This window comes from Arachis ipaensis, chromosome B08 (genome assembly GCF_000816755.2).
Source record: "Arachis ipaensis cultivar K30076 chromosome B08, Araip1.1, whole genome shotgun sequence".
Classification (NCBI taxonomy): Eukaryota; Viridiplantae; Streptophyta; class Magnoliopsida; order Fabales; family Fabaceae; genus Arachis; species Arachis ipaensis.
In genome coordinates, this window is record NC_029792.2 from 13042846 (window position 1) to 13058899 (window position 16054).

A 16054-nucleotide genomic window follows, 5' to 3' on the forward strand; every position below is an offset into this window, starting at 1 on the left:
CTTTATACACACACCCCACCATACTAATCGGTCGAAAATCCTTCACCTCCTTTGCACCTTCAAACTTCGAGGCTAGTGTCACCCACGTTACATTTACATCCGCTGGCATCTTAGCACTATGAAAGAACCTTAGTACCAGCTGTACCGCTGCAATAAATTCCGGCCCAATGTCCTCCCAGCATCTCTTTATGAAGTTCATGTTATACCCATCACTCTCCGGGGCCTTCGATGATTCGCAGTCCCACACGGCCTCCTTGATTTCCTCCTCCGATGGCATCACTTCCAGTGCTTCAACCTCATCCCTCGGTATATGCTTCACTAAGCCATCCCTAACTCCAATCCTCGGAGCATATTCCTCTCTCTATATAACTCCTTGTAGAACCCTCTAATCGCACCTTTTATTCTCACCTGATTTTGCACAAGTCTTCCATGTATCATCAGGGCATCAATCCTGTTATTCCGTCTTCTGGCCGAGGCAATGTTATGAAAGTATCTGGTATTCTTATCCATGTTTGCAGCATTCTTGGACCAAGACATCTGTTTCCAGTGGATTTTCTTTCTATTGTACCATTTTGCACAAAAGCTTACCAGCGCCTTCCTTCTAGCCTCCGTTGTACCATCATATATCCCATCACTAACTAAATTGTCCAGCCTGGTGATCTCCTCCTCAAACCTCATGAGTCTCTTATCCATGTCTCGGAAGTTATCCTTGTGCCATTGCCACAGTGATACTGTTAAAGCCCTCAGTTTACACGTGAACTGTGCTTCTCCGAGGCTTCTCCATTCATTCTTCACCATTCTCAGAAATTCCTCGTGCGTAAACCAGGAATCCAGACTTCTGAATGGCCTAGGGCCCCCTCCTATTCTTGTAACTTCCAAGATCAACGGGCAATGATCGGACAACCCCCTTGGGCCACCTTTTAGTCGAATATCCGAAAACTTCTCAGTCCATTCAATATTAACCAGCACCCTATCAATCCGACTACAAATATATATTAGACAAAAATTACTCTTTTAGATTAATTAAATTGTTTAATTTTATAATTTTAAAATTTAAATAATCTAAAAAACAAAAACAAAAATACATTTAACAAAATCATTTGTCTCTTTATAAATCCTAATCAATTATTCATACCAAAAAAATTAAATAAATTTAAAAAGTACTAAACAAAATCACTTTGTTCTTTGTTTGCTGGGTTCTCACGCAAACCTCATCTCTAATTGTTCATACCCAAAAAAAAATCATCTGAAAAATTGAGAAAAAAAAATAAAAGAACAGAGCTTCATGTCTTCATCTTTCTGGGTTTTTCACCAGCACACTCCCATCGAATGTCTCTCTCATTCCCAATTCTGATATTCAAACCCTCTCTTCTCTCTCATTGCCACTAGAGTCTCTCTCGGTCTCACTAGAGTCTCTACTCGTTCACACAGTCACCTTGCTTCTTTGACAAGAAGAGCTTGATGCGACGGTAGCTCTCAAACATGGTTCGAACCTCATCTTTGTTCCTCTGCTTGGTGACGACCTCATCCTGTGACAGAGGCGGAGAAGGAGAAGTAGGCGGACGAGCTAGGGTTTGAGAGAGATCAAGTAGAGAGAGAGAGGATAGGAAGAGGAGAGAAGAAGATGAAGAAGGTTAAACCTTCAGAGGCGTGATGAAGAACAATTTTGGTTCTTTGTTTTTTTTAATATGTTTAAGGTAGATGAAGAATAATTTTTATTTTTTGTTTTTTTTAATATACTTTTATTTTGTTATTTTAATTATTTAAATTTATAAAATTAGAATTAATTGAATTCTAAAATTTGATTAATTTAAAAGGGTATTTTTGTCTAATTAAATAAAGAAAGGATGTTTAAGTCTTTTTATAAAATTAAATAAATAAATATTTTTTATTTTTATTTAATTAAAAGGGTATTTTAATAAAAGTGGTGATATACTATATATTTAAAAAAGAAAAAATTAAATACTGACGTGTAAACATGTCTTATTGTTATTTATCCATATCTTAAACGTATCGGTACGTATTAATTTATCAACATACCGTAGCAAACATCTTATTTTTTTGCCAACAATTAGGATTTCATTGGCAATTTAGCATTACTAATTTATTGTGATTTTTTTCTTCTTGTTTGTGCTACGTTTGATATGTATCATTAATTCATTATCAATTATTGGATATTTCATTGATAGGAAAAACATCATCTAAAGTGACAAGATTAATAAAGTAATAAAGTGAATGATTAATCATAACTAAATTTTTAACTTTTATGTGAACGACGTTATCTTAATTTAAAATTGATTAACCACTTATTTTCTCACGGGACTTGATTGTCATTGATAAAAGTAGTCGAGAAAAAAAATCTTTTAAAGTGAACAGATTCATAAAGTAATTTACTCACTTTTGAATTCATAACTTTTATTTTATTTATTTTTTTTTTGTAAGATTCACTATCATAATTCAAAGATGAGATTAAAGGATTATTTTATCAATTTTTTACAAAAACTTTTCTAATTAGTAACCTTATCATATATCCTAGCTAAATCCTAAAATAAAAAGAGTAAACATATCCACTAAAATTTCTTTTATATTTTTTAGAGAGAATTTCACTCCCCTCTTCTGCGAGATGCTAAAATAACACTCACATTCCCTCTATTTTATAAATGTACATTTTTCTCCTTTCTAACTTTTAAAAAACCTCTTCTTTAATTCATTTTAAACTTTTTGTGTTAACTAATGTTAACTTTATCCATTTTTTAAGAAAAAATAAATTATTTTTAAAAAATACCAGAAAAAAATAATTTAATTATTAATTTTTTTAAAAGTATTTTGGTAAAAATACAATTTAATCAATAAAAGAATAATTTATTAAAGGGTATTTTGGTAAGCAAAATTTAATAATAAAAAATAAAATTTTTGTTAATAGATATTTTTTCAAAAAATAATTTATTTTTTCTTAAAAAATGGATAAAATTAATATTAGTTGACACAAAAAATTTAAAATAAATTAAAAAGAATGTTTTTTAAAAATTAGAAGGGAGAGGAATGTTCATTTATAAAATACAGGGGATGGGGTGTCATTTTAGCATCTTGCAAGGGATGAGAGTGAAATTTTCTCTATTTTTTAATATAAAAAGTGATGTTACTTGTATATCTAGGTAAGTTTAACAGACATTTTTTTTTGGTGACTACAGACATTAATTTAATTTAAAGGTTTAAAAAAGATATTTAAATCGAAATTACAAATTCAGAAATAATCTAGTACGTATACAAAAAGTGTTCTCAAAACAAATTCCTGTCCCTAAAATTCCATTCTTTCTAGTCATGTTGCCAAAAGAGATTCTAGAGAGTACAAAACACAAACAAGGGGGAATATCCTTCAAGAATAACAGCTATAATAAGAACTCTTAATACAGAGTAATGGATCATGTTCCAAGAAGGGAGCCACACCAGAGTGGATTCCCTGTATGGTTAAAAGAGCCTTAATTCATAGGGCAGTGTAGCATGATTGGGTGTGAGTTGTGTGCAANTCACATCTCTTGGAAGCTCAAACCGAAGCACTATTCACCAATCACTTACTACCTTCCATCGACACACCCAAAGTCAAGGGAGAGCAGGGAAGCTCTCGCGGCACTGAGAACTTGTGTGCGTAGAGTGTTTGAGTTTTTTCCCTTAAACATCTTCTGATGAACCTGAAAAACCAAAATGATTTATACTTTGAAATGGGGGGAATAAAAATAATTGTCATAATTGTTGACTGACCTCTTTATAAAACGATTTTTTGTTAAAAGTGGCAAGATTTGTGTTGGTTCTTCATCTGTTTCTCTCTCTATTGAATCCCAAGTTCCCGCCATCAGATACTCATTAAGCTCTTCCTCTTCAAATTTCTGTGTGGATGCTGACAAATGGTTATTAGGCTATTGCCCTTGGAATATGTTATCTTAACAAATCTTTGATAGGACATAATAATTTCACCATCAAACTTTGGAGTCTAGAGTTTGAAACTACTCATAGTTCTGAAGTACTCTCGCAAAAGAAATTGACTGGGAAAGATAAAACACTAAAACACTAATCAAGGTGGAATATCGAAACATTTTTTCTATTTCTACATACTCACTACTTCCAGAAATGAGAGTTCAACTCAATTTGAAACACTGAGCTGGAATTTCACTCACAAAAGGAACTGCAATGTCAAAACTCAACCACAATGGAAGTGATATACCTGCGACTTGCAAAGGTATAAACAGACAAAATATAATAAAGAAATTGTGATAAGAGGAGAAAGGCAGAGAGTATGCACCTCAACTATTCTTGCTCACCATGCATTCGATGATTCAAGTGCCTTGTCATGATCCAGTTGCAATCAAATTAAGACCAAATGAGGGCTTATGCAATCTTGTAAGCACACAATAACACATCACTTTTTGATACGTTAGCCTGGAAAGCCTCTCAGTGGTATATCTACCAGGAAGACAGTACTTTTTCTACGCGACTAGGAACTTATGGAGTTCGAATAATTCTGACACCACCTAACTTAGGAAGATCTATGTCGGCTGGCACATTTAAGAACTTAAGCTTTTCAAGATTCCCAATAGAATGATGAACAGTGGATAAACTTTCACATTTTCCAAGATCAATGTGCTCAACATTGGGTAGTCCTGTAAAATCTGGTGTGTTCTCAAGATGTCTGCAACTATAGAGGTCAAGAACCTTCAAAGAACTTAATTTGCATTTATGATCAAGATTGAGGGTGACCAACATATCACAGTCACGGAAACTCAAGTAAGCAAGTTCTTTAAGATGTCCGATAGATGGATGGACTTCCATTAGCTCTCTGCATCCTGTGAAATCTAGACGCTTAAGTCTTGGGCTCCCTTCAAAATTTGGTGTCTCCCTGAGGTATTTTGAGTAACTCAAATCCACCCTTTCCAAATGTGGGAAGTCCTGTGAAAAGAATCATTAGATACCAACATGTCATTATGATATATTAAATCTCTTAACTTTGATACCAAGCAGGAAAAGAAAATTAGAATTATAAAATGTGAAATATTAAACATCTGTGCAGAAGATATAAAAACACTTTCTCATTATATAATAGAAACAATATTATGACAAAATAGTTTTACTTCTGACACATTATCAACATTGTTTTTATATTATCACTAAAGCATTAATGAACAATATCATTAATTTACATTAGGTGTAGTAAGAGAACATGGATCAAATAATGCCATGATGCTCTATTATGTATCATATTTGATATCCAATTTAAAATCATTTATATTTCAACCCACTTTAACGTTTTATCCATAGCTAGTCTTGGATAGTTTCTACCTCTTTCTAGTTGTAAGCATACTCTCCATTTGATCAACTCACCTAATTTAAGTCTTTAGTCCTTCTCCAAACATGTCTTTATCATCTCAGGTATGATTTTACTATTGTTTAACAATTGGCGCTACCACAAGTCCACACCTCTGAGGGTAAAGTACTCATTAATAATCCCATATGGCTTAATGTGGTCTCTTACCTATCTAAACATCCAAGTTATATCTTCTAAAATATTTCAATTTTGTTTACTCTCTTTAAACTCTTTATGCCTCTTTTAAAGATGATTATTCTTTCCACTGTTTCTTTAATTAAAGAAAAGAAAAGAAAAAAGAAAATAAAAAGAATGAGGAAGATATTAAACTACCTTGCAGCCATACCATGGGCGTTCGATGTTGCTGTTAGGCAAATTCAATCCAACAAGACGATTATACGGTTCTAATGAAGGCAAAGAATAGAAAGGATATCCATGCCAAAAAAGATACCGTAATTCATTGGGAAGAGAAGTAAGTCTTCCTGAAAAATGCAGATCATATAATATGAGCAGTTCAAGATTTCTAATTTTTGACAATCCTTCAATGTTCAAATCTTCATATTCAGAGATGGAGGCATCCTCATATAGAACTATATCTTTAACCTTGCTTGTTGCCTGAAAAACGAGCAGAAAAATATTACTAAATAAAATAATTATAAAAAAAAAGCATACTAATGGAAGTACTTGAATCAGTTATATTCATAAAATTATCCACAAATAGGAACCAAGTTTTCCAATGACACAAAAAAGCCAGGGAATCTAAATTCGCAAGAGGAATCGTTACCGTGTTTGACTTCAAGACAAAACTAAAGTCCTCGTAAAGCCACAATCTACTCCGCAATCCTGGATTATTTGGATATTCTTCATGGACAATTTTCTTTCCCAAATCTTGCAACAGATCGTGCATATGAATTTCCTCATTTTGGATAGTGATGAGTGATTTGTCCAACAAAGTTTGAATCCCTATTTCAACCAAAAATCCACAACAACTTAGAACTTCCTTTACAAAATCTACCTTCTTCCCATGAAAGAAACAAGCAATGTGCAAAAAGATTTCTCTGTCTTCATCGTCTAATCCATCAAAACTTGTTTGAAGAGTCTTCATGATTTCAAAAGATGGCTCTCTTCTCAGTCTATCCAAGGTATCTTCCCAGAAGGTTACATCACGGTATTGCAAAAAAGAACCCAGTACTTTGATTGCCAACGGAAGACCATGAGCATATTCTAGCACTCTAGGAATCAACCTAGTATAGTCCTGATCATCCACAATACCACAAGCACTCAGGAACAGTTCACGAGCTTCATCATTATTCAACAGTGAAATCTCGTGAATAAAATCTACTTTATATGCATCCAAAATATGCCTATTCCTAGTGGTTATGATAATCCTACTTCCCTTCCCAAGCATGTTGCGATTTATAGCCAATAAGTCCAACTGGCGTAGCTCATCAACACCATCAAGGACTATAAGGATCTTTTTCCGATATAGCTTTCTTAAGAGGTCAGATATTTCTAAAGGATTGTAGATATCTGAAAGTTCTACATTTAAAGATTCACAGAGTATTTGTTTCTGCAAAGCAGTTGCACCACCAACTCTGTAAACCTGGCTTACGTCCTGAATGAAACAAGCACCCTCAAATTTCTCAAAGATTCTGTTATACAAAGCTAAAGCATGGGTTGTCTTTCCAGATCCACCCATGCCCCAAATTCCAACCACTAAAATACAATCATCCTCTAATTTCAAAAGCTTCTCTAGCCCGTCTAAACGGGATTGTATCCAACCTTGACTATGGCTACTAGGCCTTGGGAATTTAGGGAATAACTGTTCCACTGTCTGAATGATATTTCCAATCGCTTCAGTCTCTGGCCTGAAAGGGAAAAGATTAAAAAATAAGAAGCCAAACGTATATTTTTACAACATGATTTGTAAAATAGTTTAACTTAATATGATGAAACTAGAATGCAAAATCCACCTGATTAGTGGTTTGCACAAGTTATGACTTATGATCTGCCTGGAAATAATCAAGATTCCGTAAACTATGCCTTAGATACGTACCCATCTCTTAGAACAACACCACGTAGATCAGTGATATACTTGAAAGCTTCCCTCCATTGTTGAACCTTGAGAGGATCTTGCTTGAATTCCTCTGTATACGAAATAAAGGCTTTCTGGTATGGACCCGCTTGTCTTCGAACATCACTAGGATCCACACCACAGAAAACTGGGATGATAGTTTGTTTTAGTTCCCGGTGACAATCAACTATAGTAGCCATTTCGTCCAAACAGAATCTTGAGTCAGCATAATCACTTGTGAAGACAATGATAAGAATCTTTGAATTTTTAAGTGCTTGCCGGAGCTGTGACTCTGACATCACCTCGTCACTTCTGAAGGTGGAAAATCCTCTCTTGTTGAGATATTGGTAAAGATGGTCAATAAATGTGTGAGGAGTGTGGGCGCGTCTGAGACTGAGAAACACGTCATACTTGTTGACTTCCTGCGATGATGGTCTTCCTTGAGGGGATTCTGGATTTTTATCAGCAAACCTTGAACTTTGGAATTTATAAACCAGTCTGTCCAACACCGCCTCAATCATTTTGTCAATCCCTTCAGTTGTTGCTCTGCAAGAGGAGAGGAGCAGAAATTAAAGGAAAATACCACTAATCCGTCTCAAATGGAAAGAGAAAGGGAAGACAATGTTTATATACATACTGATCTCTTAAAATCAAACCACTAATATTGGACAAATACGTCATAGCACTCTTCCATTTGTAGATCTTGTCAGGCTCTTCTCTGAATCTCTCCCTATGCGAGTCAAAGGCATCCTCGTATGGCCCAGTTTGATATCGAACGTCACGTGGATCGACATCATAGAAAACTGGGAGAAGTTCCTGCTTCATCTCTTTGTGACAATCAACTATAGCAACCAGTTCGTCCAAACACCACTTTGAGCGAGCGTAACCCCTTGAGAACACAACGATAGAAATCCGTGAATCTTTAATTGTTTGCAGGAGCTTTGATGAAATGATTTCTCCTCTGTTTAATTCCTTCTCGTCTTTGAAGGCCAAAATACCTTCTTCCAAGAGACGTCGGTAAAGATAATCAACAAAACTACGGCGGGTATCAGAACCTCTGAAACTCAGAAACACATCATATTTGTAACCCCGCGGGGAAGACGAACTTCCCTCGGTGATAACCAACGCCTCATCTTGGTAACCAAGTAGAGCCCAGAACTTGCTGCTGAGTAAGGGTTTCCAATTGAGTAACATGCCTGCTATGAATGAACCAACAACTATACCTGATATGAAAAGGCACACCACCGTCCATGACCAACTCGCATAACCAGAAGCTGATGCCGTCTCGTCTGGCTTCATTTCTTTCAAGACACTTTGCAGCTATGCTCGCCTCAAAATTCACATAAATCAACTCAATTAATGCTCTCAGAAATAGCAAATTCTTTGTTTGTGCACTACCAGAATGAACAGTGGCAACAACGGGAGGGCTTGGGAAAAAGAATGGGAAGATGATGGGTGTTAGAACACGAGACTAAGGAAATGGTTTAGTACATATGGAGATTGTCCTCCGAATATCATACAAGATGCAATATATATAGAGAGAAGGAAACGCAGGCGGAACGGACCGAAGGAGGCAAACTGCCGCAAAACTGTTGAAAAAGTGGAACGGAAGAAGATGTGGATGTCAGTGTTCTTTGCAGTGATTTGGAACATCTGGTTGGAACGGAATGCACGAATCTTCAAGAATGCAAGAGCAAGCCTGGAGGTCATACACACAAGGACGTTGATGAGCTACACGGAATGGAGTGGTGGTGATCCTGGGGGAGGATGAGAGTATGTGTTTATTATTTTAATTGAGTAAAATAATTAAATTAGTTTTTAAATGATTATTCGTTCATGACATGTATCCCGCTAAACTCGGGATTAGCATCAACAACAACAAATCGACCATAAATCCCGAAAATAAATAATTAAAACTGAAACAATCACTTGACCAAAAATACACATGAGTCAAGTACTATCCCCTAGCTGTTACCAACAACAACGGAACTTATCATCCAAGTCATTAATATCGGAACAAACCAAGCAGCACATAGCACTCCATTCATCTCTAAAATCAAACCTAAACAACCTAAAAAAGACAGGTTACATCACTCACTCTAGTTTACTTCTCTCACTCAGATAATACTTATTCTAACTTGAGCGTCAGAGTGCTTTTTGCAGGTGCTCCCGCCGCTGTGTTTCAAGGTGTCGAGGTTCCTTTATAGCGTTGCTTCCTGGACGGCTTATAGCTCTTCCACAAATCCAGCAGCCAGCTAGGTATCGTATACCTCGGCTCTTCCAGTACGGAACATTTGGCGCCCACCGTGGGGCCCGAAAATCATATTAACCCCACTCTTTTCACCATATAGTACTTTGTGTTTTCCTTTTACGCAGGATCTCTCAAACCTTCGCGCATAGCCGATAACGGAGTTCACCAACCCACTCAGGCCGAACTCATGGCCCAGATGGCCGAGCTGCAAGTAGAAGTCAAGAGACTCGCTGAGTTGTCAATCCAGAACAACGCCAGTAAGAAAGAGGATAATTCCAAAGGCCCGGCCCAAGGAGGCGTAGACCTTTTGGGAGTCAATCCTCCAAAGGAAAGGCTGACCTTAGGCAACCCGTTCTCTGAGGAAATCACAAACTACCAGATGCCAAAACACTTTACATTACCTTCCTCACTCGAGCCGTAAGCTCTACTTTGGTTTTCAAAACTACCTGTAGGATCAATCTCTTCTTTCGAGGAATTGGCAAAATCCTTCATAGACTATTTTGCTGCAGCAAGGATATATGTACACAGATCGGATTACCTTGGCACCATCCGCCAAGGTCCCCAAGAAAGTTTGAAAGACTATCTGACCAGATTTGCAGAAGCGACAATGAAGATACCCGATCTAGATCCCGCCGTCCACCTGCATGCCATAAAGGCCGAACTCCGACCTGAAAAATTCAGAGAAACAATTGCGGTAACAAAGCCGAAGACATTGGAACAATTCCGAGAGAGGGCGGCAGGACAGATGGAGATCGAAGAACCCCGTGAAGCTGAAAAAATGGAGAAAAAACAACCAAAGAGAGAAGACGACAGGGCCACAAGGTCTGCAAATGTCAAAGACCCCAGGAAGCCCTTCAGGCTAACCCCAAAGTTTGACAACTACACCAAGTTCAACACAAAGAGGGAAAAAATAATCAAAGAAATATTCAACGCTAAAATCATAAAACCACCAGCAAGAGCTGGGAGCTATCAAGATCAGAGATTCGTCGACAAGAGCAAGCACTGTGCCTTCCACCAAAAGTACGGCCACACAACCGATGAATGCGTGATAGCCAAAGACCTATTGAAAAGATTGGCCCGGCAAGGCCTCCTAGACAAGTACATCGAAGGAAGAAAACATAAAGAAGGCGATAGAGAAGAACGCCAACAGACCCCAGGAAGCAAAGAAACCAATAAATGGTCAAACAACACGCCACCTAAGGGGGTCATAAACACCATATCAGGAGGATTCGCCGGGGGAGGAGAAACAACTTCGGCAAGAAAGTGTAGTTACCGCTCAATGCTAGCAATAAAAGGAACAACACCATGTAGCAACAAGGATGCCTCAGACCTAGAAATCACTTTCAACCAGGGAGATATATGCTCGGCCGCACCACACTCAGACGATCCAGTGGTAATTTCTATCCAAACAGGTGACTTATTGGTAAGAAAAGTCCTTCTCGACCCATGTAGTAGTGCCGATGTTCTGTTTTATACTACTTTTTTGAAAATGAAAATATCCGAAAAACTCATACAACCTTCCTCCAGAGAATTAGTCGGATTCTCTGGAGAAAGAGTGCCAATCAAGGGTTACATATGGTTGAGGACAATGATGGGAAACCACCCATTGTCACGGACCATTGACATACAATATCTTATAGTTGATTGCCCTAGCCCTTATAATATTATCCTTGGAAGACCTGCCCTGAACATGTTCAGGGCAGTAGTTTCAACTTTTCATCTATGTGTCAAATTCCAGGCACAGGATGGAGAGATAGCGACACTCCACTCAGATCATCAACAAGCTCGGCAATGCTACAATGCAAGCCTAAAAAGGTCGGCTCCAAGAATAGAGTTCCAACAAGAAGTCAAAGCAATTCATAACACAAGTGAGGTACTGTCTCTAGCAGAGCTGGACCCTCGTGAGGACACCCAAGAAATGCCTCAACCAGCAGACGAACTACAGGAAGTCCAGCTAACGGCGAAACCAGAACAAGTCACATATATTGGTCAAGCACTACAGGAAAAAGAAAGATCCGAGCTCATAAAAGTATTACAAGATAACGCTGACCTATTTGCCTGGACTCCAGCAGACATGCCAGGAATAGATCCAAACATTATCTGCCATAAGCTCGCCACTGACAAAACAAGCTGACCTATAGCTCAGAAGAAAAGAATCCTCAGAGCAGAAAAATCAAAGGCAGCACTAGAAGAAACCAAAAAGCTTCTTAAAGCTAACTTCATCACAGAAATCAGATTCACCACATGGCTCTCGAACATGGTAATGGTAAGGAAAAACTCAGGTAAATGGCGCATGTGCGTCAACTTTACAGATTTAAATAAGGCATGCCCTAAAGATGCCTACCCTTTACCTTGCATCGATAAACTCGTAGACAGTGCATCAGGTTTCAAAAGCTTGAGTTTCATGGACGCATACTCTGGTTACAACCAGATACTTATGCATCCAGAAGACCAAAGCAAAACAGAATTTATAACTGAACATGGAAATTTTTGTTATAAAGTAATGCCATTTGGTCTAAAGAATGCAGGCGCAACCTACCAATGACTGATGGACAAGGTGTTCCATCACCAAATAGGTCGGAATATGGAAATCTATGTCGACGATATGGTCGCCAAGACCACCCAGGAGAGGTCACACTGCGACGACCTCAAAGAGATATTTGAATAGATACGAGCATACAAGATGAGACTCAACCCAGAGAAATGTGCCTTTGGGGTGCAAGGAGGAAAATTCCTCGGATTCATGCTAACTTCACGAGGAATCGAAGCGAACCCTGAAAAATGCGAAGCAATACTTAACATGACGAGCCCTAAAACAATAAAAGAAGTACAACAACTGGCAGGAAGGGTAGCAGCACTATCTCGGTTCCTACCATCAGCATCAAGCCGATCATACCACTTTTTCCAAACAATAACAAAGAATAAAAAGTTTCAATGGACAGAGGAATGCGAGAAAGCGTTTGCCGAGCTCAAAACCATTTTGTCATCACCACCAGTGCTGCAAAGACCAGAAGTCGGTAAACCTTTATACTTATATTTATCTATTTCTAATCATTCTATAAGCTCGGCTCTAGTTATTGAGATAGGAAAAACACAACAACCGGTATACTTCGTCAGTAGAGTCATGCAGTCAACGGAACAAAGGTACCCGAAGATAGAACAACTAGCTTTAACACTTGTAATAACGGCAAGAAGACTCAGACACTACTTTCAGAGCCACACAATAATAGTACGGACAAACCAACCATTACGACAAATACTAACAAAGCCAGAACTAGCTGGATGACTGACTAAATGGTCTATAGAGCTCTCAGAATTTGATATCCAATTTCAACCAAGGTCGGCATTAAGAGCACAAATCCTCGCCGATTTCATATCGGAACAAACCTCGGATGAACACAACAAGTACTGGGAGCTACACGTTGACGGAGCATCCAGCCGAGGAGGAAGCGGAGCTGGGATAATTTTGAAGGAAGGAGACAACGTGGTGGCCGAGCAATCACTACAGTTCCACTTCCTAGCAAGCAACAACCAGGCCGAGTATGAGGCCCTCATAGCTGGACTCAAGCTCGCCCTCAACCTCCAGGTATAAAGCCTGACAGCACACTGTGATTCCCTCTTGGTGGTTCAACAAATCCGAGAAGAATATCAGGTAAAAGATCCCTTGCTAGAGCGATATTGGCTCGTAGCAAAGGATCTCATTTCAAAGTTTAGTTCATTTATCATTTTACATGTGCATAGAGAAAAGAATGTTAGAGCCGACATACTATCAAAACTTGCCGCCACTAGGGCAGACACACAAACGTCGGCATTATCACAGCTGGCACTTAAAAAACCCAGCATTGAATTGTTATCCATAACAAGCATTAACCACCTCCATGACTGGAGAACACCTTTTCTTGAGTATATCAATACAGGTACCGTGCCCAAAGATGAGCTTAACCCGCAACATTTCAGAAGAAAAGCAAGTCTCTATACAAGCATAGCGGGAGAACTTTACAAACGCAGCATCTCTCAACTATTGCTAAAATGCCTAAACACGGATGAGGCAAGAGAGGTAATGGACGAAGTACATGAGGGCGTATGTGCAAACCACATCAGAGGATGAGCCCTAGCCGCAAAAATCGTCCGAACAGGATACTTTTGGCCGACCATGAAAAGAGATTGCATAACAAAAGTCAAGACATGTGACAAATGCCAAAAGCACGAAGCCATCTCTACAAAGCCGGCCGAGGTATTACACAGCATGGAGGTAAGCTGGCCTTTTCACAGATGGGGGCTTGATATCCTCGACCCATTTCCAATAGCACCGGTCAGGTAAAGTTTCTTTTAGTATCAATCGACTACTTCTCAAAATGGATAGAAGCACAACCCTTAGCAAAGATAACAGCCGAAAAGGTAACAACCCTTAGCAAAGATAACAGCCGAAAAGGTAAGTTTCTTTTTATGAAAAAATATAATATGCCGATTTGGAATACCAAAGGAAATAATATCAGACAATGGTAGACAATTTACCGATAATAAGCTCGGTTCATTTCTAAAAAATTTTAATATACAGCACCATTTTAGCTCGGTCGAACACCCCCAAACCAATGGGCAGGCCGAAGCTGCTAACCGAGTTATATTGCAGGCAATAAAGAGAAAGCTTGACAATGCAAAGGGAGAATGGGCCGAGCTGATCCCAGAAATATTGTGGAGCTACAACACAACAATACAAACAACCATGGGCGAAACACCCTTCAAACTAGTATATGGGTCAGAGGCGTTAATTCCAGTAGAGGTCGGAACCCCCACAATTATGACCGAGCTATATGACGAACAACACAACACTTGTATAAGAAACGCCGAGCTTGACCTCGTCGAAGAAGATAGAGATATCGCGGCAATCAAACAGAGAGCCATGAAGCAATTGGTGGCAAGAAAACACAATAGCAAAGTCGTCCCAAGAGCTTTCTCTAAGGACGATTTAGTCCTCAGATGAACCGAAGATGCGAGACGACCTCCTTCGCACAGAAAGCTCGCCGCGAACTGGGAAGGACCTTTTCGAATAGTAAAAGTACTCAGAATTGGGGCTTATCAACTTCAAATATTACAAGGCAACCCAGTGTCAGGGAACTGGAATGTTTCATCATTAAAGATGTATAGATCATAAGTTGTACAATCAGCGGATGAAGGTACTCTTTTTTCCCGCTTAGAGCTTTTTTCCCAAAACAAAGAGGGTTTTGCCTAAGGAAGGGTTTTAATGAGGCCGGACGCCCAATATATTCAAATTATCGAACGATTCTCTCAAACAAATCCAGCTCTAAACAAAATGTGAAAGCAATAAAGCACACGCTACAAAAATCACAACAAAGTGATATCATCAACCTGGCCTAACCTCGGCCAAAGCAAACACAGTTCAAAGTATCAACAAAACAAGAAAACCAAACCTCGGTCAACAAAACTAAAAAAGTAAAGAGTCAATCATACATATCCAAAATATAAACAAAACAAACTAAAAGGGAGGAGCGTTCTCATCATGCTCCTCCACAGTGCCATCTACAACCAATTTTCCACCAACAACTATCTTAGTCATATCAAGCTGATCACTGTCAAACTCTGGGGCCAATACAGCAATCTGACTTACAGCTCGTTCAAATCCATAAGAGAACATCTCCATGCCATTCTCCTCCAACTCATGAACACGTGAAGTAAGCCGACCCTTAGCCACATCATTCTCCTTAACCTCAGCCTGCAACAGACGAATCTGATCTCTTAAGCAAGTTACCTCCTCTTCAAATTCCTTTGCCTTAGCCACAGCACTGATAACAGCATCATCTTTCTCCTTAGCGGCTTTCTCCAACTCAGCAATCCTCACGTTATACGACTTCTCCAGGTCAGCAACTTTGTTCACAGCCTTCTGCTGCTCAGCGCCGATGAGCTCGGTGGTACGACCAACATACATTAAGCGAGAGGCAACAATCTATATAAATTTGAAGCCGGAATCAAAATCAAAAGGCAAACAAAAATGTTTAAAAAAGCTCAGACTATAACAAAGATTACCTGAACAAATTTACCAAGAGCTTCCATGCCAACGCGGCGAGTCATAAGCATGTCACCAGGGTATTGAGACACCTTATCAGAAAGATCGGCAAAATCAAATTGATCGCTCCATAGGGAATGCGAACCAGAACCAGGGATAAAACTATGGAGTTTCTTTTGCCGATCAAAAGCAAACCTGCCACCTCTAGCAACCTCCCTGATTTCCGCTGAAATCACCTCCACAGATTTTTCAACATCATCCCTCTTCCTTTTGAAAGAAGATGCCGCTTGAGCAACAGATTTGGCAACATCACCACCCCCTCATTCACAGCCATAGAAGCATCAGTAAGCT

General features: G+C 38.8%; 3 protein-coding genes across 4 annotated transcripts; 2 read left to right on the plus strand and 1 right to left on the minus strand.

Moving 5' to 3' along the window:
- On the minus strand, window positions 4037-9200 carry LOC107613257 (TMV resistance protein N). Of its 2 annotated transcripts, none has more exons than XM_021108911.1 (5): window positions 8068-9200; window positions 7413-7976; window positions 6141-7224; window positions 5690-5971; window positions 4037-4941 (listed from the first exon to the last, which is right to left on the minus strand). In XM_021108911.1, the coding sequence occupies exons 1-5, from the start codon at window positions 8727-8729 to the stop codon at window positions 4498-4500; spliced, it is 3036 nt and encodes a 1011-aa protein (XP_020964570.1). In that variant the 5' UTR covers window positions 8730-9200; the 3' UTR covers window positions 4037-4497. The 2 variants fall into 2 exon arrangements, with proteins under 2 accessions (XP_020964570.1, XP_020964571.1); XM_021108912.1 differs by having other exon boundaries at window positions 4767-4941; window positions 5703-5971.
- LOC107610541 lies at window positions 10289-11815 on the plus strand. The gene has a single exon (XM_016312586.1). It carries the CDS (start codon window positions 10289-10291, stop codon window positions 11813-11815), a length of 1527 nt encoding a protein of 508 aa, XP_016168072.1.
- Window positions 12365-14662, plus strand: LOC107610542. The gene is made up of 3 exons (XM_016312587.1): window positions 12365-12698; window positions 12987-13267; window positions 14240-14662. The coding sequence occupies exons 1-3, from the start codon at window positions 12365-12367 to the stop codon at window positions 14660-14662; spliced, it is 1038 nt and encodes a 345-aa protein (XP_016168073.1).

What these genes read in the sequence shown, in the direction of transcription:
- LOC107613257 (XM_021108911.1), bottom strand. Translation starts at nt 8,729, where the DNA reads ATGAAGCCAGACGAGACGGCATCAGCTTCTGGTTATGCGAGTTGGTCA. An exon ending in GGTTTGATTTTAAGAGATCA is followed by an intron (nt 7,977 to 8,067) that starts GTATGTATATAA and finishes CTCCTCTTGCAG; the next exon opens with AGCAACAACTGAAGGGATTG. An exon ending in GCCCATGGTATGGCTGCAAG is followed by an intron (nt 4,942 to 5,689) that starts GTAGTTTAATAT and finishes TTCTTTTCACAG; the next exon opens with GACTTCCCACATTTGGAAAG.
- LOC107610541 (XM_016312586.1), top strand. Translation starts at nt 10,289, where the DNA reads ATGAAGATACCCGATCTAGATCCCGCCGTCCACCTGCATGCCATAAAG.
- LOC107610542 (XM_016312587.1), top strand. Translation starts at nt 12,365, where the DNA reads ATGAGACTCAACCCAGAGAAATGTGCCTTTGGGGTGCAAGGAGGAAAA. An exon ending in GCTGCAAAGACCAGAAGTCG is followed by an intron (nt 12,699 to 12,986) that starts GTAAACCTTTAT and finishes AATGGTCTATAG; the next exon opens with AGCTCTCAGAATTTGATATC. An exon ending in AGCTCGCCCTCAACCTCCAG is followed by an intron (nt 13,268 to 14,239) that starts GTATAAAGCCTG and finishes TTTAATATACAG; the next exon opens with CACCATTTTAGCTCGGTCGA.